General features: G+C 41.2%; 1 protein-coding gene across 1 annotated transcript in view; it reads left to right on the top strand.

The window, feature by feature from the left end:
* Positions 1 to 5809: 5809 nt before the first annotated feature.
* Positions 5810 to 26672, top strand: part of LOC307060501 (antigen WC1.1-like) — a gene marked incomplete at both ends in the record, with an annotated part of 36282 nt that continues 15419 nt past the window's right edge. Inside the window, 5 exons of the mRNA XM_079714996.1 lie at positions 5810 to 6263; positions 17349 to 17657; positions 17751 to 18059; positions 25968 to 26063; positions 26142 to 26456. Of these exons, the coding sequence (XP_079571122.1) occupies positions 5810 to 6263; positions 17349 to 17657; positions 17751 to 18059; positions 25968 to 26063; positions 26142 to 26456 (1483 nt within the window). The remainder of the gene's footprint in view (positions 6264 to 17348; positions 17658 to 17750; positions 18060 to 25967; positions 26064 to 26141; positions 26457 to 26672) is intronic.

Genomic DNA, 26672 nt, shown 5'->3' with positions numbered 1-26672 from the left:
TTTCATTCTTTTTGTTTCTCCCCCTTTCTCTCTCACACAGACACACACACACCCAGAATCCTATTTTTCAGATCTTTCCTCTCCTCTCCTTCTCTTTCTCTCATACACACACATACAGCTATTCTGTTTCTTTCTCTCTCTTTTTCTCTCTCTGTCTCTCTCTGGGCTCCTGCACTCCCCCCCGCCACGGCCCCCCACACCACTTATATGCTCTGGGATCTGTGGAGATGCCAGCCCTGCCCAACCAGAGATGCCAAAAATGGGGACATGACTTCTGGACAGAGGACACTGGCCACGCCCCCTGTCCCGCCCCAGCCCCTGCCCCTCGACATGGCTTTATTACCTGATACCAGCTCATCTTAAACCAATAGAATTGTTCTGTGGACGAGAGTGTCTGACTCAGATATCTACCTCCGAGGGAGTTTCTGCTACTTTCGGGAATTGTTGGCTGGGCTTTGGGGTTGAAACTTTTTTTTTTAAGGAAAGAAAAATTAACCCTGGGATCCATCTGTATTTTTTAAATTTTATTTCAGGGTTTTCTGTTGTTCATGGTGGTTCTTAATTTTTAATTTATTTTGGGGAAGTAGATGATTTTATAAATACGTTGATTTAAAAAAATTTTCTTGTTTTTCGTATATTAGGGGTGATAGCCAAAGGGGTCATGATAAGAGAAAGGGGAACAAATAGAACTGGTGTAGAGGCCTGCTTGGATCCAGTCCTGTCCATCAGGAAGTACATTTAGCAGGGCCCCACGCCTGCCCCCCAAAATCACTTAGGTGCTCTCCTTTGCTAAAGTCACTGAGGTATTCTTTGCTTGTACAGGCAGCTTTCTGCTGTATTTGGTGTGGAGGGAGTCAGGGCTTGCTCAGCCAGCTTATCCCGCCTCTTCCCACCACCATTGGGCAGGGCTAGACTCAATAATTTTGAGCAAATGTCACCTTCCCCTGTGAGTGACATGTCTACAATCTTTTTTTTAAACTACCATTTGCAGATTGGAGGGGGAGGAATGGGGAGGGGGTTATTGCCAAATATGTTAAACATGGGTTGGGATGTCTGTGTATGTATCTCCCTCAATCTCCCCAGAAATGATGTATCTTTTTATTTCTCAGTCCAAAATCAAGAAGGTAGGGAGAGAGAGGAGGGAGTCTGCAAAGGGCCAGGTATGAGGGAAGGTAAAATCACCACTGTCCCATCCTCGGCCCTGAATCCTACTATTTGAACCCCTCAAATATCCTCAGGATTTTACAAGACTGTAAAAGTGGGGGAACTTCTCCCATCAAAGATCCAGGCAGGACTGGGGAGCAGGTTGGGAGTGTGATGGGTGGGGGTGGGAAGCATGTGCTGGGAGCAGTTCTCTCCTCACTTGTACACTTGTAGTTTCACAGAAAAAAAAAAAAAAAGCAGTTTTAAATAAAGAAATTTCTTCCCCCACCCCTGCAAAAAAAGAAGAACAATAGAAATGTGCACACATGTTCAAAACAGCACTGTTTTTCTTTTAATATTTATTTATTTATTTATTCATTTGTTTGGTTGTGTCAAGTCTTAGTTACCATACGCGGGATCTTCCTTGTGGCACTCGGGCTTCTCTAGTTGCAGTGCGCAGGCTTCTCTCTAGTTGTGGCAGGCTGACTCCAGAGTGTTCCGGCTCAGTAGTTGCAGCCCGCGGGCTTAGTTGCCCTGCAGCATGGGGGATCTTAGTTCCCTAACCAGGGATCGAACACACATCCCCTGCATTGAGAGGTGGATTCTTAACCACTGGACCACCAGGGAAGTCCCTGAGAATCTTCAGAAGAGCTATTTTGAATTCTTTGTCAGGCAATTCCTGGACCTCCATTTCTTTGGGGCCAGTTACAGGTGATTTGCTGTATTCCTTTGGTTGAATTTTGTTTCCCTGATTCTTTTTGATATCTTAGTCTCTAGTAGATGTCTGCACGTTTAAAGGAGCAGTCACCTCTTCCAGACTCTATGTACTGACTTCAGTAGGGAAAGCCTTTCGCCTCTGGGTAGGGGCACACTGGATTGTACTGCAGGGTGCCAAGTGCAGAGGCATATGGTGGCACTGGGTCTGGGAGGGCATGATGTCTGTTTGGCTCAGGCTGCTGACGTCCACAGCATTGACAACTTTGTGGTCTTTGGCAAGGATTGCAGGGGGTCTGCAGTCACTGGAATGGCTGTTGTTGTCCTCAGCATTGCCTCTAGTTCCAGTGGCTAGGGACCATACTGGTGAAGCAGGACTTTCATATCATGCTCCCCAAAGGCTAGGGACACTGGTTACTCAGCCTGCTCTCACTATCCTGGTGAGAGGAGCTCTCTTGGCACCCTTGGCATTGAGCAATGCTGGCTTGGAGGATGGAATGATGCCACCAAATGACAGTGTCTTGGTGTGATCAAACTTCTTAGAGGACTCCAGATCTTTCCAGAGCTGCTTTTATTCCTGAAAGCTGTCTAATTTTTGGTCTTTGTTAGGGGGATGGAGGCTGCTGTCTCCTACATCAACATTTTGGTGATATCATGTTTGAGGACATTATTCTTTGAGAGAATGGTTTTGAGTATAGAATTTTAGATTGGCAATTTTTTTCTCTTTTGGCACATCTAAGGGCTTCAGTCTACTCTATACTGGCATCTCTGTTTGTTCTTGGGGACTTAGATGTTGGTATAGATGTTTCTCATTTTTATACACCTAGTCTATATCTTGATATTTTTCTTTTTGTCAGTTTCTGCTGTTTCTTACCATTTTAGTAAGAATAAGCTAAATTATGTTGTAGTAACAAATAACCAAAAGTTTTTCTTACATGACATGTTCTATTCACTTTGGCAGGATTTCTGCTATCATAATTATTCAACTACTCAGGTTGTTGAATGCCCTACCATCTTATTATGCTACCACTTCAACACAAGGCTGCAGTATTTGCTGTGGCAGAAAAATATATTGCCCCCTCTCTCTTTTTTAAAAAATATATTGTCTCCTAAATGCTTCTATGTGGAAATGACATCATTTGTTCTCACACTTCATTGGATGAGCCAGATCACATGGTTATGCTTCACTTCAAACAGGCAAACAAAGAAGTATTAATATTTCCATGTGCTCAGAAAAAGAGAATTTTAAATGTCATTGAACACTAGTAATGTTTCCATCTATGATGTTTCTACAAATGGATTCCTTTTTATATGTCTTGACTGAGTTCTGTTGGGCTTATTCACTGTAAGGATTGGTATCTTTCATCAGTTCTGGAAAATTCTCACTCAGTATTTTTCAAATATTGCCTCTGCTCAGTACTCTCTCTTTCTGTATTTCTCTGTGTCTGTCTCCCTCTCTTCTTTCCCTTGTTTCATTTTAACTTAATTAAAACCTCACAGTTCCATTTTGTATCTCTGATTTTCTCTTCTGTAATTTTCATCATTTTGTTTCTCTGTGCAGTATTCCAGGTAATTTATTCTAATTATTATTCACCTCACTAATTCACTCTTTACCTGAATTTGATATTATGTAAAAATTTAAATTTCAACAAATATATTTTTCATTCATAGAAGTTAGCTTTAAAATTTTTTTCTATGCATTCAAAAAATTCCTTGCACTTTCTTTAAGACTGTATTTTTATTTCTTCAAATATAGTACATATGGTAGTTCTATAGCCTGATATCTGATATATCTAATATGAGAAGTCTCTGTGTCTGCTTCAATAGTTTCTCTTGGTTCTTGTTAATGGAACTTTGTTTCTTTGTGTGTTTGCATTTTTTTTTTTGAAAATATGCTGGTCACTGTATTTATAAAAATTATTAATAGAGGTAATTTGAACAAGGTACTTTGCTCTAGAAAGGGTTTTATTTTTATTTTTTCATAATTTCCTGCTATTATCAGTAGTGGATCTCCTTAATACAAGTGCAAAAAATTGATAATATCTGGACAGTCTGTACATTTAAACTCTGAATCTAGTTTTATGCAAGAGCGTGTCTATTTCAAGTGGTGTCCTGGCTTATTGTGGAGAATGCCTTCTTTTGGATGTCTCATCTGGGTGTGGGTTTGGGATTTGATTTATGGCTCTTCACCATCAAAGGGCAGAAACTCCTCCCCAACCCCAAATAGGCTAATGCCCTCAAGGCAAAAGCACATTCCATGCTCTTGTATCTTAGTGAATTTCCATTTTCCCTTCAGATTTGGCCTTATTTTTTCTTCCTATCTTATCAGGTCTTTAATGCTTTTAAGACAATTCTTAGTAAATTTATTCCACTTTATTTTCAGCAGATGAGATAACCTCAATAACCAAGCCTACCATCACTGAGATAATCTCTTGGAACTTTTCACAGTACTGAAATCATGTACTTATTTGTTTTGTGTCATCAACTAGGTAAAAGGTACATGAAGGCAGGAATATTGTCTTCCTGCTTTCTGCATTTACAGCACTAAGTACAGGACCTGTCTCAAAATAGATAATTTTAGTATTAATAAAAGTAGCTTCCTGTGTGCTTTTAGGATCCCATTTCAATCCTAAAAAGGTCGATGTCAGACTTCTAAAAAAAACCCAAATAAACTTCACAGGATGTCTCACTTCTTCTACTACCTCCTTTACCTCCTTCCCATTTATCTTTATTTCCTTCCTATAATGAACCCAGGTCTGTGGACTGAATTGTGTCCCTCCAAAATTCATATATTAAAGCCTTCACCCCCAGTGTGACTGCATTTGGAGATAGGGTCTTTAGGAGGTAATTAAGGTTAAATAAGATCACAAGTGTGGAGCCCTAATCCAGTAGGTAGCATTATAAGAAAAGGAAGAGAGGGAGATCTCTCTCTCTTTCTCTCCCTGTGCACATGCACTAAGGAAAGGCCATGTGAACACCAGTGAGACAGCAGTGGCTTGCAAGCCAGGAGAAGAGGTCTCAGAATGAAATCTGCCTTGCTAGCATTTGGATCATCCTGCTGTTTTCTGACGCTGGAGGGAAGCCCTACGTTAGTTATATGTTACTGTGCTACAAATTACTGCCAAACACGGCAGCTTAAAACAACAAACAAACATCTAGCATGACATAATTTCTGTGGGCTAGGAATTGGCATGGTTTACCTGACTCATGATGTCTCACAATATGCAGTCGTCTGAAGTTTCACCCAGGGGTGGGTATCCTTCACACTTACTCACCTGGATGTTGGCAGCATTCAGGCCTTGGTGGACTGTTTAACTGAGAGCCCCAGTCCCTTGCTGGCTGTTGGCTAGAGGCCTTCCTCAATTTCTTCTCATGAGGGTCTCTCCATAAACAGCTCACAACCTGGTAGCTGACTTCATCAGAGCAAGAGAGAGAGCAAGATAGGTCACAAGGGAGAAACCAGGGTCGTCTTGAAACCTAATCTCTTAAGTGACATCTCATCACTTTTGCCAAATTCCAGTTGTTATGTGCATGTTACTAGATACATTCAAGTGTGGGGATTATACAAGGACATGAATACCAGGTGGCTGGATAATCGGGACAGTTGAGTATCTGCTTACCATGGTCCTCCGTTCCTAAGCTAGACGAGAGTGCTCCCTATGGGACAGAGAAGGAGAGGGAAGATTCCTCCCTGGCATCCTGGGCCATGAGCTGTAACTGAGATGGGGAAGCTGAGCCCCTTAGTAGCTTTGGGCACATCTACCCCTTAGTAGCTTTGGACAGCATCCAGAGTTCTCTGAAGGCCTGTCCTTGGTGGTGTCCATGAAGGTGGGTTCTACAGGCTTGTGAGAAAGAGTTGGGTACATCCCTCCCCAGCTGCACGTTCAGTGCTACCACATTGATAGCTGAGAGTTGGCCACAATGGGAATATTTATACCTCAGAAATGAACAAATGCTATACACAGGGAACTTTTCCCCTCAGAGAGCTCATTTTTTAATACTTACCAGCACACCACCTCATGGTCTCCTAAAATCTCTCCTGTGTCCCGTGTCCTGTGTCTCTGTCTCTCCCGCAGCTCTGGAGCTGAGGCTGAAGGATGGAGGCCACCGCTGTGAGGGGAGAGTGGAAGTGAAGCATCAAGGAGTGTGGGGCATGGTGTATGTTGAGTACTGGTTCGTGGACAATGCAGACGTGGTGTGCCGAGAGCTGGGATGTGGAGCTGCTGTCGATGCTCCCAGAGGGGCTTATTTTGGACCAAGACTTAGCCCCATTTGGCGTATCTATAATTACTGCAACGAAACAGTGACAGCATCAAGTTTCAGCATCAAAGACTGTCTTTATTCTAATTTTGAAAACTATAATCATACCTTCTCTTATGAACAAAGTATTGGAGTAATCTGCTCAGGTAAGGCCTGTCTGGTCTGGGAGGGGATCCCCAGCAGGAAAAGCTTCAGTCTCATTCCCAGAATAACTATGGGAATACCAGATCACAGAATTTAGAGCATCCTTGGGGGAAGACTCCAGCCACACAGTGATTCCTAGAGCATTAGTTGCTCAAGGGGGTGTAAGGGCTTGCTTGGCCCTGGATATTAAAGTCTCCAGACCTGTGTACAATCAGACCCTTCAGATCTCTGTGGTGTTTCATAAGAGTCAGGGAAGTGAGGTCAAATATTACAAGAGGTACAACTGCTGGGTTGTACTTTTATGAATTAGCTTCATCATGGCAGTTACTTTTTATTCTTTCATGGGATGTTCAGGCAGGTTCGGCCACAAGAGAGGACATAAGAGATGGACAGGCAAACATAGTTTATTATACTCAGAGGTCCTAGAGAGACAGGGCCACCACATACCATAAGGAGGCCACATCGGGGAGGCACCAAGGGAGCAAGCTCAACGAAACATGGGGAGCCATAAGAGGGAGTGAAGACTCATGGACAAGTGACAATATTAGGGGTAAGAGTGGAGTTACACAAGGAAAAGGCATGAGGGGATTTCATTGATGCATTTGAATGTCACTAGGTCACAGTCAGGGGAGGGCAAGAAGGGGAATTTGTGGCTGGGTTTAGTCATCACAGGTGCACGTAGACACCTGATGGGGTGCTCACATCCTGTTTGTGGGGATATTCACGCAGCAGGGAAACATGACGTTTTAACATTTACAACACAGTAAGTAGAGCAAAACAAGTACAAATGCCAATGAGGCTAAGAGAACCTGAAGTGACTCATAAGAAGTGCTCAGTACTGCCTAAGTGTATTCGACCTGTGTCAAGGTGGATGCAGTAAAGACAGCAGTGAAACTAGAGTGTGAGTGGGTGGTCACAGGATCTGCCAGAGATGTTTCCAGTTGTTCTCAAAATGGTGGATGAAATGCCCAGGACATTAATCCCATCAGAACAGCTGGATTGGAGGCAGATTCAGATATCACAGTGAGTTCCTAACGTAGGTGTTTGAGTCCTAGAAAATGGTCAACCATCTGATGGTAGGACAGGGGAAGCCCTGCGAACACCTGCTGTAGGTTCCTGGCAACCCAAAGCCAATCAGCTCTTTTGGGGAAGATGACAGGAAAAGTGATTTTTCCAATCTCACCCTCAGCAGATCTTTGATGATACTAGTTGAGGCCCCTAAGAAAATAATTATTTTCATTTTTAAGCTACTTTATTGAGGTACAATTGACATGCAAAAAGCTTTTTCTTTTTTTTTTGCAGCCAAGTAAGGGTTTATTTGCATGGTGCCAAGCAATGGAGTGGGAGACAAGTCTCAGATCCACTCCATCTTGGGCTTTGAGTTAGGGATGTTTCAAAGGGAAAGAACAAAGAAACTGGGATGAATCATCCTCTTGTGACATTTCTGTGACTTTTCTTAATTGTGGTTTTGGGAGTCAGGAGGCCTCCAGTTTATGATTCTCTGGCCAGAGAGTTCCATGGCTTAGGGGTCTGTGAGCTCACCTTGTCCCAGAGAAGCAACTTGAGTTTGTATGTTAATGATGAAATCGGCAACAGCAACTTTAGTGCATTATGTTAGGGACAACAGCAATCTTAGTTGTCTGACTCTGGTTTATCAGTGTTCAGTTAGCACAGGGTTGAGGTCAGAGGGGATAAGAAAGGGAATAAAGTGTTGGATCGAAAAATTAATCATAAACTCAGTAAGGGAACTCAATTTTAGGGGGACTTGGTTTCGGTTATGAGTGTCTACCAGGAAAAAGAGACCAGGAGCACAAAAGTTGAGCAAAACCCGTCTGATTTGGTGACGAGGAGCCACTGGGGACATTTGAGAAGATCGTTTCAGTGGAGTGGTGTGGACTGGAATGAAGTGCCTGCGACTAGGGAGGGACTCATTGGTGAGGAAATGGAAGAGGGGAAGACAGACAACCTTTTAAAAAATGTTGGCAGGGGCTTCCCTGGTGGCGCAGTGGTTGAGAGTCCGCCTGCCGATGCAGGGGACACGGGTTCGTGCCCCGGTCCAGGAAGATCCCACATGCCGCGGAGTGGCTAGGCTCGTGAGCCATGGCCGCTGAGCCCGCGCGTCGGGAGCCTGTGCTCCGCAACGGCAGAGGCCACAACAGTGAGCGGCCCACATACTGCAAAAAAAAAAAAAAAAAAAAAAAAGAACTCCAGGATTAGTCAGAGTTACTTACCCTGATGGAACAAACTCCAGAGCTCCGCACTGCTCTGGCCCTCCGATGCTTTGGATTCTATGATATTTGTGATATTTATCACCTTTTAAAAAATGTGCAATTTGTTATGATTTCTCTTATTATTCTAAAGAAATGCTCACTTTTGTACATAATTTTATATTTGTCATTTTGTATATTACGTTATATAAGTTTCTGGTTGCCCAAACCTGGATCTTCTCCAGCAAGGATCCATGTTCATGTAACAGATTCATCAATAAGAGAATTTCTTCTCTCCCATCTTCTTGGGTCCAAGAACAGTTTTGGTAGAGCTGAACTCTTCCAGTGAACATGCTAGCGTGGTGGTCATGACTGAGCAGATGCAGCAGTTAACTTATCCTGATTCTGTTATTTTTTAAGTTGGAGTATAGTTGCTTTACAATGTTGTGTTAGTTTCTGCTGTACAGCAAAGTGAATCAGCTATATATATACATATATCCCCTCCTTTTTGGATTTCCTTCCCGTTTAGGTCACCACAGAGCACTGAGTAGAGTTCCCTGTGCTATACAGTAGGTTCTCATTAGTTATCTGTTTTATACATAGTACTGCATATATGCCAATCCCAATTTCCCAATTCACCGCCCCCTCCCACCGCCTTTCTCCTCGTGGTGTCCATGCGTTTGTTCTCTACATCTGTGTCTCTATTTCTGCTTTGTGAATAAGTTCATCTGAACCATTTTTCTAGATTCCACATATATGCATTAAAATATGATATTTGTTTTTCTCTTTCTGACTTATTTCACTCTGTATGACAGTCTCTAAGTCTGTCCATGTCTCTGCAACTGGCACAATTTCGTTCCTTCTTAAGGTTGAGCAATATTCCATTGTATATATGTGCCACATCTTCTTTTTCTGTTCATCTGTTGATGGACACTTAGGTTGCTTCCATGTCCTGGCTATTGTAAATAGTGCTGCAATGAACATTGGGGTGCATGTATCTTTTCGAATTATGGTTTTCTCCAGGTATATGCCCAGGAGTGTGATTTCTGGGTCATATGGTAATTCTATTTTGAGTTTTTTAAGGAACCTCCATACTGTTCTCCATAGTGGCTGTATCAATTTACATTCCCACCAACAGTGTAAGAGGGTTCCCTTTTCTCCACAACCTCTCCAGCATTTCTTTTTTTTTTTAAAGTGAGTGAGTTTTTTTTTTTAATTAATTAATTAATTAATTAATTTTTGGCTGTGTTGGGTCCTCGTTTCTGTGCGAGGGCCTTCTCCAGTTGTGGCGAGCGGGGGCCACTCCTCATCGCGGTGTGCGGGCCTCTCACTGCCGCGGCCTCTCTCGTTGCAGAGCACAGGCTCCGGACGTGCAGGCTCAGTGGCCATGGCTCACGGGCCTAGCGCTCCGCGGCATGTGGGATCTTCCCGGACTGGGGCACGAACCCATGTCCCCTGCATCAACAGGCGGACTCTCAACGACTGCGCCACCAGGGAAGCCCATCCAGCATTTCTTGTTTGGAGATTTTTTTGATGATGGCCATGCTGACCAGTGTGAGGTGATACCTCATTGTATTTCTTTTTTAAATAAATTTATTTATTTATTTTTGGCTGCATTGGGTCTTCGTTGCTGCACACGGGCTTTCTCTAGTTGTGTTGAGCTGGGGCTACTCCTCATTGTGGTGGCTTCTCTTGTTGTGGAGTGCGGGCTCTAGGTGCATGGTCTCTAGAGCGCAGGCTCAGCAGTTGTGGCGCACGGGCTTAGTTGCTCCACGGCATGTGGGATCTTCCCGGACCAGGGCTCGAACACGTGTCCCCTGCATTGGCAGGCGGATTCTTCTTTTTTTTTAAACATCTTTATTGGAGTATAATTGTTTCACAATGGTGTGTTAGTTTCTGCTTTATAATAAAATGAATCAGCTATATATATACATATATCCCCATATTTCCTCCCTCTTGCATCTCGCTCCCACCCTCCCTATCCCACCCCTCTAGATGGTCACAAAGCACCGAGCTGATCTCCCTGTGCTATGTAGCTGCTTCCCACTAGCTATCTATTTTACGTTTGGTAGTGTATATATGTCCATGCCACTCTCTCACTTCATCCCAGGTTACCCTTCCCCCTCCCCGTGTCCTCAAGTCCATTCTCTACGTCTGCATCTTTATTCCTGTCCTGCCCCTAGGTTCTTCAGAACCTTTTTTTTTTTTTTAGATTCCATATATATGTGTTAGCATACGGTATTTGTTTTTCTCTTTCTGACTTACTTCACTCTGTATGACAGACTCTAGGTCCATCCACCTCACTACAAATAACTCAATTTCATTTCTTTTTATGGCTAATATTCCATTGTATATATGTGCCACATCTTCTTTATCCATTCATCTGTCGATGGTCACTTGGGTTGCTTCCATGTCCTGGCTATTGTAAATAGAGCTGGCAGGTGGATTCTTAACCACTGCACCACCAGGGAAATCCCCTCATTGTAGTTTTGATTTGCATTTCTCTAATAATTAGTGATGTTGAGCAGCTTTTCATGTGCTTCTTGGCCTTCTCTATGTCTTCTTTGGAGAAATGCCTGTTTAGGTCTTCCACCCATTTTTTGATTGGGTTTTTTTTTTTTGATACTGAGCTGCATGAGCTGTTTATATATTTTGGAGATCAATCCTTTGTCTGTTGATTCATTTGCAAACATTTTCTCCCATCCTGAGGGTTGTCTTTTCATCTTGTTTGTGGTTTCCTGTGCTGTGCAAAAACTTTTCAGTTTCATTAGGTCCCATTTGTTTATTTTTATTTTCATTACTTTAGGGGTGGATCAAAAAGGATCTTGCTGTGATTTATGTCAAAGAATGTTCTTCCTATGTTTTCCTCTAAGAGTTTTATAGTGTCCCGTCTTACATTTAGGTCTCTAATCCAATTTGAGTTTATGTTTGCGTATGGTGTTAGGGAGTGTTCTAATTACATTCTTTAACATGTAGATGTCCAGTTTTCCCAGCACCACTTATTGAAGAGGCTGTCTTTTCTCCATTGTATATCCTTGCCTCCTTTGTCATAGATTAGCCGACCATAGTTGCCTGGGTTTATCTCTGGGCTTTCTATCCTGTTCCATTGATCTGTATTTCTGTTTTTGTGCCAGTACCATACTGTCTTGATTACTGTAGCTTTGTAGTATATTCTGAAGTCAGGGAGCCTGATTCCTCCAGCTCCGTTTTTTTCCCCTCAAGACCACTTTGGCTATTCGGGGCCTTTTGTGTCTCCATACAAATTTTAAGATTTTTTATTCTAGTTCTGTAAAAAATGCCATTGGTAATTTGATAGGGATTGCATTGAATCTGTAGATTGCTTTGGGTAGTATAGTCATTTCCACAAAATTGATTCTTCCAATCCAAGAACATGGTATATCTCTCCATCTGTATGTATCATACTTAATTTCTTTCATCAGGGTCTTATAGTTTTCTTCATACAGGTCTTTCATCTCCCTAGGTAGGTTTATTCCTAGGTATTTTATTCTTGTTGTTGCAATGGTAAAAGGAAGTGTTTCCTTGGTTTCTCTTTCAGATTTTTCATCATTAGTGTATAGGAATGCAAGAGATTTCTGTGCATTAATTTTGTACCCTGCAACTTTACCAAATTCATTGATTAGCTCTAGTAGTTATCTGGTAACATCTTTAGGATTCTGTATGTATAGTATCATGTCATCTGCAAACAGTGGCAGTTTTACTTCTTCTTTTCCAATTTGTATTCCATTTATTTCTTTTTCTTCTCTGATTGCTGTGGCTAGGACTCCCAAAACTATGTTGAATAATAGTGGTGAGAGTGGACATCCTTCTCTTCTTCCTGATCTTAGAGGAAATGCTTTCAGTTTTTCAACATTGAGAATGATATTTGCTGTGGGTTTGTCATATATGGCCTTTATTATGTTGAGGTAGGTTCCCTCTATGCTTACTTTCTGGAGAGTTTTTATCATAAATGGGTGTTGAATTTTGTCAAAAGCTTTTTCTGGATCTATTGAGATGATCATTATGGTTTTTCTTATTCAATTTGTTAATGTGGTGTATCACATTGATTGATTTGCATATATTGAAGAATCCTTGCATCCCTGGAATAAATCCCCCTTGATCATGGTGTATGATCCTTTTAATGTGTTGTTGGATTCTGTTTGCTGGTATTTTGTTGAGGATTTTTGCATCCATATTCATCAGTGATATTGGTCTGTAATTTTCTTTTTTTGTAGTATCTTTGATTTTGGTAACAGTGTGATGGTGACCTCATAGAATGAGTTTGGGAGTGTTCCTTCCTCTGCATTTTTTTGGAAGAGTTTGAGAAGGATGGGTGTTAGGTCTTCTCTAAATGTTTGATGGAATTCACCTGTAAAGCCATCTGGTCCTGGATTTTTGTTTGTTGGAAGATTTTTTTTTTTTTTTTTTTTTTTTGCGCTACGCGGGCCTCTCTGTTGTGGCCTCTCCCATTGCGGAGCACAGGTCCAGACGCTCAGGCTCAGTGGCCATGGCTCACGGGCCCAGCCACTCCGTGGCATGCGGGATCCTCCCAGACTGGGACAGAAACCCACGTCCCCTGCATCAGCAGGCAGACTCTTAACCACTGCGCCACCAGGGAAGCCCCCTGTTGGAAGATTTTTAATCACAGTTTCAATTTCATTACTTGTGATTGGTCTGTTCATATTTTCTATTTCTTCCTGGTTGTCCATTTTATTGGCATAGAGTTGCTTGTAGTAGTCTCTTAGGATGCTTTGTATTTCTGCGGTGTCTGTTGTAACTTCTCCTTTTTCATTTCTAATTTTATTGGCTTGAGTCCTCTCCCACTGTTTTTTGATGAGTCTGGCTAATGGTTTATCAATTTTGTTTACCTTCTCAAAGAACCAGCTTTTAGTTTTATTCATCTTTGCCAGTGTTTTCTTTCTTTCTATTTCATTTATTTCTGCTCTGATCTTTATGATTTCTTTCCTTCTATTAACTTTGGGTTTTGTTTGTTCTTCTTTCTCTAGTTCCTTTAGATGTAAGAAAAGGAGTTTCTGCTGAAAGATCAGCTGTTAACCTTATGGTCCCACCTCAGAGGCTCAGGCCTGACACCATGCCAGAGCACCAAGACCCTTTCAGCCACATGGCTAATGCTTTCATTGATCTTTGCTGAACTCTTGCATCACCAGCTAATCTATGCCTGTTATTCTGTCATGATTTAGCAGTATCAGACTCAGTTTTGACATAATTGACTCTTGAGGCCACCATGAGAGACCGAAGTCTTCTACTATTGTATTGCTTCTATTTCTCCCTTAAGCTCTGTCAGTGTTTGCTCTGTATATTTAGGTGCTTTACTGTTGGGTGTATATGTATATATGTATATGTAATTATATGTATTATATCTTCTTGTTGAACTATTTTATCATTATGTCTCTTGTGACAGTTTTTGACTTAAAGTCTCTTTTGCTTGACTTTCCTCTCTTTTGTTTACTATTTGCATGGGATCTTTTTCTGCACCTCTTCACTCTCAGCCTATGTGTGTCATGAAATCTAAAGTATATAGTTGGGTCTTGTTTTTTAATCCATTAAGGCACTCAATGTTTTTTGATTGGAAAGTTTAGTACATTTATATTTAAAATCATTATTGAAAGGTCAGGACTTACTGTTGCCTATTATGTTAATTGTTTTCTGTCGTTTTGTAGTTCTCTTGTTCTTCTCTTCTGTTGCTGTCTTTGTGAAGTGACTCTTTTCTCCTATCTTGTGTCTGTACTATACTTTAATTGTGGTTACCTGGGAACTTGCATCAAACATTTGATAGTTATAGCAGTCTATAACTGAAGTTAAGTACAATTAAGGTAACAACTTTAATAGCACACAGAAACTCTACATTTTACTATTCCCCCACACTTTATGTAATTGCTGTCAGATTTTATTTCTTTACATATTGTATTTCCATCAGCAAATTGTTGTGGTTATAGTTATTCTTACTATGTTTGACTTTTGATTTGTAAACTAAAGTTAAAAGCAAGTTATGTGCCATGATTACAGTATTTCAATATTCTGTATTTCTCTTCATATTTATCTTTACCAATGAAAGGCAAGTCTAGTTGTGGTGAAACCCCTAAGTTATTGTTTGTTTGTTTGTTTGTTTGTTTTTAACTTTTTAAAATCTCTCCTTCATTCTTAAAGGACAGTTTGCCAGGTAAAATGTTGATAATTGGCAGGTTTTTTTCTCTAAATACTTTGGATATGTTATCCTGCTCTCTTCTGGCCTGCAAGGTTTCTGCTGAGAAATCTGCTATTAGTCTTATAAGGGCTCCCTTGTATGTGACAAGTCACTTTTCTCTTGATGCTTTCAAAATTATCTTTGTCTTTGAATTTTGCTAATTTAATTATAGTGTGTCTTGGCGTAGACCTCTTTGGATTCTACCTATTTATGAACTTTTGGGCTTCATGAATCAAGATGTCTTTTTGTCTCCCTAGATTTGGGAAGTTCTCAGTCATTATTTCTTTAAATAATCTTTCTGCCCTTTTCTCTTTGTCTTTTCCTACTGGGACTTTCATAATGCATATATAATTTTGCTGTATGGTTTCCCATATATCATGTATGTATAATTTACTCTTTTTTCTCTTTGTTCCTGTAATCATATAATTTGAAATAATTTGTCTTTAAGTTTGCTGATTCTTTGTTTGGCATCATACAGTTTGCTTGAAGTGCACTATTGAATTTTTCAGTTCAGTTGTTGTATACTTGAGTTCCAGAATTTTGTCTGGCCTCTTTTTGTGTTTTCTATTTTTAAATTAAACTTCTCATTTTGTTCATGTACTATGTTCCTGATGGTGTTTAGTTATCTGTTTGTGTTCAGTTGTCTGTTTGTATTCTCTTGTAGTCACTGAGTTCAAAACAATTTTCTCGAATTTTTTGTCAGGGAGTTCATAAATCTTCATTTCTTTAGGGTAGGTTACTGGAGATTTACTGGTTTCCTTAAGTGGTATCATATTTTCCAGATTCTTCATGATATGTGTAAGCTTGCATTGGTGAATATGCATTTGAAGGAGAAGACACTGCTTCCAGACTTTACAGACTGTTTTTGACAAATAAAGATCTTTTCTGCCAGGTCCCTGAGCTGGTAGGACAGCTCTGGTCTAGCAAAGCTGGATTCAGGTTATGTGGCTGCTGCTGGGTGGTTTTTGTGTCTGGTCAGTGGACCTGTTGGCAGGGGCATGGATGGGTGTGGCTTCCTCTGGGTGCCTAGGTGGGCAGGATTGCCTCCCTACTGTGGTAGAGTGGGGCTGAACCTAGGTCACAGGGCTGCATTAGACTCTGTACTCACTCTCATGTCCACCATTGGCAATCCTGTTACCAGGGATGCCAAATGGTATGGCTCCTTCTGTACCTCTGGGAAGGCAGGACTTCCTCTAGGACCATGATGGTGCAGGGTTGGAGCCACATCGTGAAGCAGCTTCGGGGTTCACATTTGTGTCTGAATAACAACATGGCAGGCATGTTGCTGAGGGCACACTGTTTCTGTGGGAGAATGAGGGTTGGAGAACCTCCTTTTCTGTCATCTCGTTGACATCGGATATGAATACAGAATTAGCACAATGGTAGAATTAAAATCAATTCATATCACCCCTGAGCATTTTCTATGACTCATGTCTCAGAAGAAAAACCTCTTCTAGGAACTGTTTGGCAAACTCTGTCTTGTACACTTCCACTCAGAACTCACTCTGGTTCATTGACAAATCCTGAGTTTTCAAGAGAAATGTCTAGGACCATCCCTTCTCCCTCCTGTGACTCTCTGAGCTTACTTAACATAACAGACTCATTTATTTATTTATTTATTTATTTATTTATTTATTTATTTATTTATGGCTGTGTTGGGTTTCCGTTTCTGTGTGAGGGCTTTCTCTAGTTGTGGCAAGCGGGGGCCACTCTTCATTGTGGTACACGGGCCTCTCACTATCACGGCCTCTCTTGTTGCAGAGCACAGGCTCCAGACGCGCAGGCTCAGTAATTGTGGCTCACGGGCCCAGTTGCTCCATGGCATGTGGGATCCTCCCAGACCAGGGCTCGAACCCATGTCCGCTGCATTGGCAGGCAGATTCTCAACCACTGTGCCACCAGGGAAGCCCCCAGACTCATCTTTTTCCCCATTTAGGTCACCTAAGAACCTCTTGGAATTTTTTGCCATCAAAAATTGTCAGAAAATAAAATTTGATACCATAAAAGTGGATTAGTTATAATGTCTATATTTCTTCTCTTGAACCATCATCCATCTACAGTTGGCATGCCCTCATGGATCCAGCCTTTATGATTTTCTCTACCCCAAGTCACTTGAGGATTGGCTTGTGGGTCATAAAACTGATCAGACTATGAACCCCACAAGTCTCAGGAAAGCTTTATAACTTTGTCTGGATGATAGGTCTCTGCTCTCTCATAGCCATTTCACTCTGGTTTGTTCTGTTCTTCATACCTCTATACTCAAGTTTGAGTGCCCACACAATATGCATTATTTCCTTGGGCTCTGGAAGTCCCAGGCTCCTAAAAGAGAAATTTACTTCTCCAACAAATGCTAAAATATATGTTCCTGGTATTCAGCCATTCCTGACGATCTGTCTTGGGCCCTGTAGTTTCCTGGCCCCTAGATAAAGAATTCACATTTCTAACCAATCTCTAAGTGTTTGTTGCTGGGATTCAGTCATTCCTAACTGACCCTGCAAATACTTCTGGGTTTCTCTTCAGAAACTTGCTCATGAAAATGCAACTCTGACACTGTCAAATTCTCTCTCCATGTCCCACTCCTGGAAAAGAAAAGCTTTCACACCATTGCCTATTATATATTGTTTTCAATTGTCAAGCCAAGATCATGAACACTCACTGGCTTTGTTTATTTCTCTTAGCACGTGTGCGTCTGGTTGGAGGGGATGGACCCTGCTCAGGGCAAGTAGAAGTGCGTTCTGGACAAGACTGGACCCCAGTGTCTGATGGGAACTTTACATTCCCCACAGCCCAGGTCATCTGTGCAGAGATGGGATGTGGCAAGGCTGTGTCTGTCCTGGGACACGTGCCCTTCAGAGCATTAGATGGCCGGGTCTGGGCTGAAGAGTTCAGATGTGAGGGCGAGGAGTCTGAGCTCTGGTTCTGCCCCAGAGTGCCCTGTCCAGGGGGGACTTGTCACCACAGTGGAGCTGTTCAAGTTGTCTGTTCAGGTGAGATGCAGATCAGGACATTAACCTCCCTGCATACTCTGTTCAGGTCAGAAAAACATGAGATTTTGCTAAAATTCTATCTTTTCCAACCAGCATACACAGAAGTCCGGCTCATGAGAAATGGCACTGCTCAGTGTGAGGGGCAAGTGGAGATGAATATTTCTGGAAGATGGAGAGGGCTCTGTGCCTCCCACTGGACTAGGGCCAATGCCAATGTTGTCTGTCGTCAGCTTGGCTGTGGAGTTGCCATCTCCATTCCAAAAGGAGCAGAAGGAGGTGATCAAATCTGGGAAGCCCGATTTCACTGCTTGGGGGCTGAATCTTTCTTGTGGAATTGCCCTGTGACTGCCCTGGGTGTTCCTGCCTGTACCCATGGAAACACGGCCTATGTGATCTGCTCAGGTAAGAGAGAAGGAAGGGCTAACTTGTACTCAAGATGCTCCTTGAGTGAAACGTCCCCAAGAGCAGAGAGTGAGGGAAAATTGACCTCAAAACTTAGATATTGCATGGTGAAATATGGTTTTTGTCATTGTTCATTTTGCAGAGCAGGGCAAGAAGCATTAAGGGGAATAATATTTGTTTAAATAAACATAGGTATTTAAGTATAATCATAGAGAACAATGTATAAGCAGTAAGTATATTCCTCAGTCAGCGTTTTCCCCCACTGAACCATGTGAGAATTACTATACCCATCAGATTCCTTTACTAGGTATCTCAGCATGTATTTCTTAAGTGCAAAGACATTCATTCTAATTCAGGAAATTTTAATTTCACACAATATTATTAACTGTTTATTTGAAATACATGAGAACCTGAAGTTGTTTGTTTTTTATTTGGTTTTGTTGTTATAGTAGAAAAGTTTAATTATAAATTCAATATTTTTAATAAATCAGGATTATTCAGATTTTCTATTTGTTCTTGTGTTACTTCAACTGGTGCTTTTCAAAGAATTTCTCCACTTTAGCTAAATGTTTAAAAGTCTTGGGAAAGGGGGAGTGACATCAGCATCATGGTAGTGTAAGATGTCCCTCCTTTTTGTCTCTCTTTTTAACAACTAATGATCAAAAGTGCCTCTGTGAAAGCTGTGGGATCCAACATCCTATACCAAGGGACCAGGAAGATGATCACCCACCTGGGCATCCAGTAATAGGCAGATAGACATTGGTACAGATTGCAGACCCAACAGGAGTTAGTGAAACTGTCCCAGCCCCCTGAGCCATGGTCAAGGAAAACCTGGAGAAAGTTGGCAAGTGCTGATTTGGTCAGACACATATGAAAATTGTTAGAAGTCCAGGATTCCTGAGAGGAGATTTCAGTACTCTGTTGGAGCCAAAAAAAAAAAAGTTTGAATGATTGGAGAGGATTAAAGAATTTTGTTAGTGCTGCCCCTCACCCCAAGGTGACACAGCATAAGTCTGAACTAGCCAGTGGTGCCTCTCCCATGGGGGAAAAGGAGAGCAGTCAGTTAGTGTCCACTCAATACTGCTGGAGAAGCCAGTTTCTCTCCAGTAGCACCCAGAGTTCTGGGGCCAGACCTCCATGACTACGGGGAGAGAAGAGATATGAAAGAAACCATTTCCACTAAGATCAGGAACAAGACAAGGCTGCCCACTCTTATTCAACCTAGTTTTGGAAGTTTTAGCCACAGCAATCAGAGAAGAAAAGGAAATAAAAGGAATCCAAATTGGAAAAGAAGAAGTAAAGCTGTCACTGTTTGCAGATGACATGATACTATACACAGAGAATCCTAAAAATGCTACCAGAAAACTACTAGAGCTAATCAATAATTTGGTAAAGCAGCAGGATACAAAATTAATGCACAGAAATCTCTGGCATTCCTGTACACTAATGATGAAAAATCTGAAAATGAAATCAAGAAAACACTCCCATTTACCATTGCAACAAAAAGAATAAAACATCTAGGAATAAACCTACCTAAGGAGACAAAAGACCTGTATGCAGAAAATTATAAGACACTGATGAAAGAAATTAAAGATGATACAGATAGATGGAGAGATATACCATGCTCCTGGATTGGAAGAATCAATATTGTGAAAATGACTCTACTACACAAAGCAATCTACAGATTCAATGCAATCCCTATCAAACTACCATTGGCATTTTTCACAGAACTAGAACAAAAAATTTCAAAATTTGTTTGGAAAAACAAAAGACCCCGAATAGCCAAAGCAATCTTGAGAATGAAAAACGGAGCTGGAGGAATCAGGCTCCTGGACTTCAGACTATACTACAAAGCTACAGTAATCAAGACAGTGTGGTACTGGCACAAAAACAGAAAGATAGATCAATGGAACAGGATAGAAAGCCCAGAGATAAACCCACGCACATATGGTCAACTTATCTTTGATAAAGGAGGCAGGAATGTACAGTGGAGAAAGGATAGCCTCTTCAATAAGTGGTGCTGGGAAAACTGGACAGGGACATGTAAAAGTATGAGATTAGATCATTCCCTAACACCATACACAAAAATAAGCTCAAAATGGATTAAAGACCTAAATGTAAGGCCAGAAACTATCAAACTCTTAGAGGAAAATATAGGCAGAACACTCTCTGACATAAATCACCGCAAGATCCTTTTGGACCCACCTCCTAGAGAAATGGGAATAAAAACAAAGATAAACAAATGGGACCTAATGAAACTTCAAAGCTTTTGCACAGCAAAGGAAACCATAAACAAGACCAAAAGACAACCCTCAGAATGGGAGAAAATATTTGCAAATGAAGCAACTGACAAAGGATTAATCTCCAAAATTTACAAGCAGCTCATGCAGCTCAATAGCAAAAAAACAAACAACCCAATCCAAAAATGGGCAGAAGACTTAAATAGGCATTTCTCCAAAGAAGATATACAGACTGCCAACAAACACATGAAAGAATGCTCAACATCATTAATCATTAGAGAAATGCAAATCAAAACTACAATGAGATATCATCTCACACCAGTCAGAATGGCCATCATCAAGAAATCTAGAAACAATAAATGCTGGAGAGGGTGTGGAGAAAAGGGAACACTCTTGCACTGCTGGTGGGAATGTGAATTGGTACAGCCACTATGGAGAACAGTATGGAGGTTCCTTAAAAAACTAAAAATAGAACTACCATATGACCCAGCAATCCCACTACTAGGCATATACCCTGAGAAAACCATAATTCAAAAAGAGACATGTACCAAAATGTTCATTGCAGCTCTATTCACAATAGCCCGGAGCTGGAAACAACCTAAGTGTCCATCATCAGATGAATGGATAAAGAAGATGTGGCACATATATACAATGGAATATTACTCAGCCATAAAAAGAAACGAAACTGAGCTATTTATAATGAGGTGGATAGACCTAGAGTCTGTCATACAGAGTGAAGTAAGTCAGAAAGAGAAAGGCAAATACCGTATGCTAACACATATATATGGAATTTAAAAAAAATGTCATGAAGAACCTAGGGGTAAAACGGGAATAAAGACACAGACCTACTTGAGAATGGACTTGAGGATATGGGGAGGGGGAAGGGTAAGATGTGACAAAGTGAAAGAGAGGCATGGACATATATACAGTACCAAACGTAAGGTAGATAGATAGTGGGAAGCAGCCGCAGAGCACAGGGAGATCAGCTCGGTGCTTTGTGACCGCCTGGAGGGGTGGGATGGGGAGGGTGGGAGGGAGGGAGATGCATGAGGGAAGGGATGTGGGAACAGATGTATATGTATGACTGATTCACTTTGTTATAAAGCAGAAACTAATTAAAAAAAAAGAATGTCAAAGGGCGTAAAAGGGATGCAATTCATGCTGACTGTGCTCAGAGCTTCAGCAGGAAGCCCATCCATAATCCTCTGGGAGAATGTCACCCAAAGATCTCCCTCCCTGGGCCTGTGGGCACCTCCAATTCCCCGAGTACTTAACTCACACGTACTGCCACTCTCGTGACAGCTGCTTTTGTGTGTTCCCAAGTGTGGAGGTGAAAGCAAGCTCCAGTAAATGGAGTGATCTCAAAAAAACAGACTAGGGTCTGTGGGCAAGGAGGTAACCACAGACTTGAGCTGTAGCACAACATGCTGCAAAACAGAAGAGTGGTTTCCAGCAGCCTGGTGAGTTGTAAGAACCAGAGGAGACATAAAAGCTTAAGATTTCTGCTGCAAGAAGGAGCAAGAAATGTGGAGCAAGTGAGTCTATACAAGGTCAGAGAAGAGTATATACCACCTGAATGTAATTAGTAAAGATTTGATGCGGTGTCTGTTACATCTAAAGCAAAAGCAGCAACGCAAAATTGTGAGGAACTTGAAGAATCAAGGAAAGTAGTCATCGCCAAAGGGTCAAAATAACCTTCCAAAACTGACAAAGACACATGTTGATGATGTGGAATTTTGTGATCTAGCTTATAAAGGATCCAACATAGCTGTTCTGAGGAAACTGAATGAGGTACAAGAAAACACAAAAAGACGACTCGATGAAATCAAGAAAACAATAGATGAACAAAATGAGAAATTTAACAAAGAGAAGTTATAAAAAGAACCAAACAGAAATTCTGCTGCTGAAGAATTTAATAAATGAAATGAAAAAAATATGCAATAGAGAGCATCTCTAATAGAGTAGATCAAACTCAAGATAGATTCAGTGACTACTGGATCCAATCTTTGAAATAATCAGTCAGTGGAGAACCAAAGGAATAAGTAAAAAGGAACAAGGATATCCTATGTCATCTATGGGTCTCCATCTAACACACAAATATTAGAGTAATTAGGGTTCTATGAGAAGAGAAGGAGATGCTGAGAGAAAGTTTATTTAAATGAATAATAGCTGTGAACTTTTCAAACTTGGGGAGAGGCTTGAAAATTAACATTGATGAAGCTAATAGATCACCTTATGATCTGAATGCAAAAAGACCTTCTCCCAGAAACACTATAATTAAACGTAAAAATCAAAGACAAAGAAAGAATCATAAAAGTAGCAGAAAAAATATTGAATAAAGTGGAATAACTAAATGATTATAATGTGCTGTTTAAAATTTGAAACTCTACTGGTAACATCCAGGACCAGCTTGTTCACATTGTTTAGGGTTGCAGATTGATGACTTACATATGGTTTGTCCAGGTATGCAGATTGTCTTTCTAATGATCAATGAGGTGTAACCAAATATAAGTGATATTTCTTTACTAGCAAAAACTAGGGAAAAATTGGAAAAATTCCATTATTATAGTGTCAAGACTGTTAAATATGTAGGAAGAAACTAAACAAAATATTTCAAGGCCTTTACTTTGAAAGTCACAGAACATCTAAAAAAAAAAAATATATATATATATATACCATGTTAATGGATTAGAAAACTCAATAGAGTTGTCAATTCTCCTCACTTGATCTACACAATCAATTTAATCCTAATCAAAATATCAGCAATATTTTTATGGAACTTTCTAAGCCAATTATAAATTATATATTTAAATGGAAAGGAACTGGAATGGGCAAAACAGTTTTGAAAAAGAAGGACAAAAATGGAAGTAACCTAACTTCAAGTTTCCTACAAAGTATCCAAAGTAACGTGGACATTGAATAAGGATAGATAAATAGATCAATGGAATGTAATAAAGTTCAGTAATAGATCCAAACCCATGTATAATAAGTTGATTTTCTACAAAGGCATAAAGATATTTCAAAGGAAAATATAATCTCTTCAAAAAATGATTGGCTAACTGAATATCTGCATGGGAAAAAAATGAACCACAATCCTTACGTCACACCATAAGCCCCATTCCCCCCATCCTCACCCTGCAGAAAACCCCTCAATCCATCAAAATATCTCAAATAAATGATCAGTCTCATGTAAAATTTAATTATAAAACTTGAAGAAGAAAACTAAGAAAAATTATCATGACCCTGGAGTAGGCAAACATTTCCTAAGGCACATAAGGCATTAACCATTAAAAAAGTGAGAAGTGATTTTCATCAAAATTAAAACATTTGCTTTTTGAAAGAAAACGTTAAGCAAATGAAAAGGTACTCAACTGATAGGGAGAAATTAATTGCAATCCGTATATCTAACAAAGGACTTGTATCCAGAATAAGATAAGAATTTGTAACAGAAAAATAAGAAAAGAAATACCCAGTTTAAACATGGGCAAAAGATTAAGAAAGACAGTTCCCCAAAGATGATATACAAATGGCCAATAAGTAAATGAAAAGATACTCAATATCATTAGTTATTAAGGAAATTCAAATTAAAGTATAAGGAGATATAAATTCACAAGCTAGAATGGCTAGAGTTAAAGAGACTGACAATTCCAAGTTCTGGGGAAGTATATTGATTTACTAGAACCCTCATACACTGCTGATAGTAATGTGAAAGAAGACAACTCTTCTGGAAAAATCAAGTTTTTAAAGGTAGACATACACTTACCATGTTACCCAAAATTTCTGTTACCCAAGAGGAATGAAAAGATTTGTCCACAAAAAATTTAGGCAAGACAAGTCATAGCATCTTTACTTAAAAGAGCAAAAATTATAAACTACTTCAATTTTCTTTAGCAAAAGAATGGAAAACAAATTATGGCATATTCATACACTGTAAGCCTTTAACAATAGAAAGAATAAACTACTCATAAATCCAACTACACAGATAAATCTCAAAGCATGCTGAGTGAAAGAAGCCATGTAAAAAGGATTATATTTTATATGATTTTATTAAATTCTAGAAAAACACAACTAATCTATTGTTATAGAAGACAGATCAGTATTTGCCTGGGGCTGGGGTTGTGGGGCTTTTATTGGTTGCAAAAAGCATATAGGAACTTTTGGGGTAATCTTATATATTCTGAATTTTAATTGTGGTAGTGGATACACTGGCACAAACAATCGTCAAAACCTATGAAAACATACTCAAAATAAGGGTATTTTATTGCATGAAAGTTATACCTCACTACAGATGGTTTACTATTTGTCTTTTGTTTTTAGCTTAATTCTACTTCAGTAAAATACCATATTTTTAATGATTTTAGCCCTTTGAAAACTTTTGGATCTCATTTTTGTATAACATGATCAGCCTTGGTAAATGACCCATCAGCCCTCGGAATAAGGTGTGTTCTGTGTTTTTGGTTTTTTTTTTTTTGCGGTACGCGGGCCTCTCACCGCTGTGGCCTCTCCCGTTGCGGAGCACAGGCTCCGGACGCACAGGCTCAGCGGTCATGGCTCAAGGGCCCAGCCGCTCCGCAGCATGCCGGATCCTCCCGGACCGGGGCACGAACCCACGTCCCCTGCACCGGCAGGTGAACTCCCAACCACTGCGCCACCAGGGAAGCCCTGTTCTGTGGTTTTGAGATGCATGTTTGTTAAGTGATACCATTCAAATATTCAAAATATTTACTGACTGGTTTTGCCGGTTTGCTCTATCAGTTACTGAGGCTGATAGAAGGTGGTTTCTGGTTACTGCTGCTGCATAACAAATTATTTCAAAATCTAGTCACTTAAAGCAACCGTTTTAGTTTGCATAACACAGATTACTGTGTATTTTTTCTCCAGCTCCCAAACACATTTTCCTCACTTGCTTTAAGTCCTCATTGACAGCATTGCCCAAGCTCATTAGGCTTCTGCTAATAAGCTCCTCTCCCACTTTTAGCTTCTGCCTTTTACTTTGTTCCAAAAGCAATGTCACATGTTTTAGGTGGCATCCCAAATTTGAGCCCTTATGGATACAGATGCTATGTATATGCATATACAAGTCCTTTTGAAGACAAACACTTCATTTGTCTTCAGTAAATACTTAGTAATATGGTGAGTATAAGTGTTTGGTTACTATTGCTACATAACCAAATTTCCCTTAAAACTCCTTTTTATCTTTGCCCGTGATTTGCTGGAATTTGGGAAGTGCTCAGATTGGCAGTTCTGTCTTGGGGTCTCATCAGGTTGCAGTCAGATATCAGCTGGGGCTGAAGTCATCTGAGGATCCAACTGAGTTGGGGATCCAGGATGGTTCATGAACAAGCCTGGCAAGGTGGAAGTTCAGCTGGGTTGAACTGAGTGACCAGAGACCTGCACATGACAGTCTCTGCAGGACGAGAGTCTCAAGAGGGTAGACTTGCCTATGATTTCACAGGAGGCTGCGTGACTTTTCAGACCTAGTGCTGAAAGTCAAGCAATGCTACCTTTACTTCCTTCTCTTGCTTTCTAGGGACTCACGAAGGTCAGCAGATATTCAAAGGAAGGAGGCATAGACCTCACTTCTCAGTGGAGGCAACATCAAAGATTCTGTGGATATGTTTAAAAACCACCAACCCTACCAACCCTCTGATCATTACTGTTTCTGCAGGAAACCAGAGCCAGGTGCTGCCCCAGTGCAACGACTCCGTGCCTGAACTAGCTGGCTTTGAAGCCTCAGAGGAGAGCGCTGCTGCCAACTGCTCAGGTGAGGGGTCCCACTAGACCAGAAGATCCTTCTCAGTCCCTGTGTCAATGCCCCATTGTCCCATTCCTCTCTCCTCAGACAGCAGACAGCTCCGCCTGGTGGACGGGCATGGTCACTGCGCCGGGAGAGTGGAGATCTTTCACCAGGGCTCCTGGGGCACCGTCTGTGATGACGGCTGGGACCTGGACGATGCCCACGTGGTGTGCAGGCAGCTGGGCTGTGGAGAAGCCCTCAACGCCACGGTGTCGGCTCGCTTCGGGGCGGGATCAGGGCCCATCTGGCTGGACGACCTGAACTGCACAGGAAAGGAGTCCCATGTGTGGAGGTGTCCTTCCCGGGGCTGGGGGCGGCACAACTGCAGACACAAGGAGGACGCGGGAGTCATCTGCTCAGGTCTGCGCTGCACATTGTCCCCAGGCTGGAGGAGGGGGTGGGGACCCTGGAGGACGGGGGTCTGAGCCCTGAGGAAGAGTTCCTGAAAGGGCCAGAGAAGGAACTTCCTCCCACGGAGCCCGTCCTTCCAGCAGACGTGAAGATGAGGTGCTTTCACTTCCTCCTGCAGCTGCTGAGGTTGTGGTCCTTTCTTCTCAGCAATAGCTCCTGGCAGAG

This window comes from Hyperoodon ampullatus (assembly GCF_949752795.1).
Source record: "Hyperoodon ampullatus genome assembly, chromosome: 11".
Lineage (NCBI taxonomy): Eukaryota > Metazoa > Chordata > Mammalia > Artiodactyla > Ziphiidae > Hyperoodon > Hyperoodon ampullatus.
Note: the sequence above shows the minus strand (reverse complement) of the source record. Positions and strands in the feature narration are given on the sequence as shown.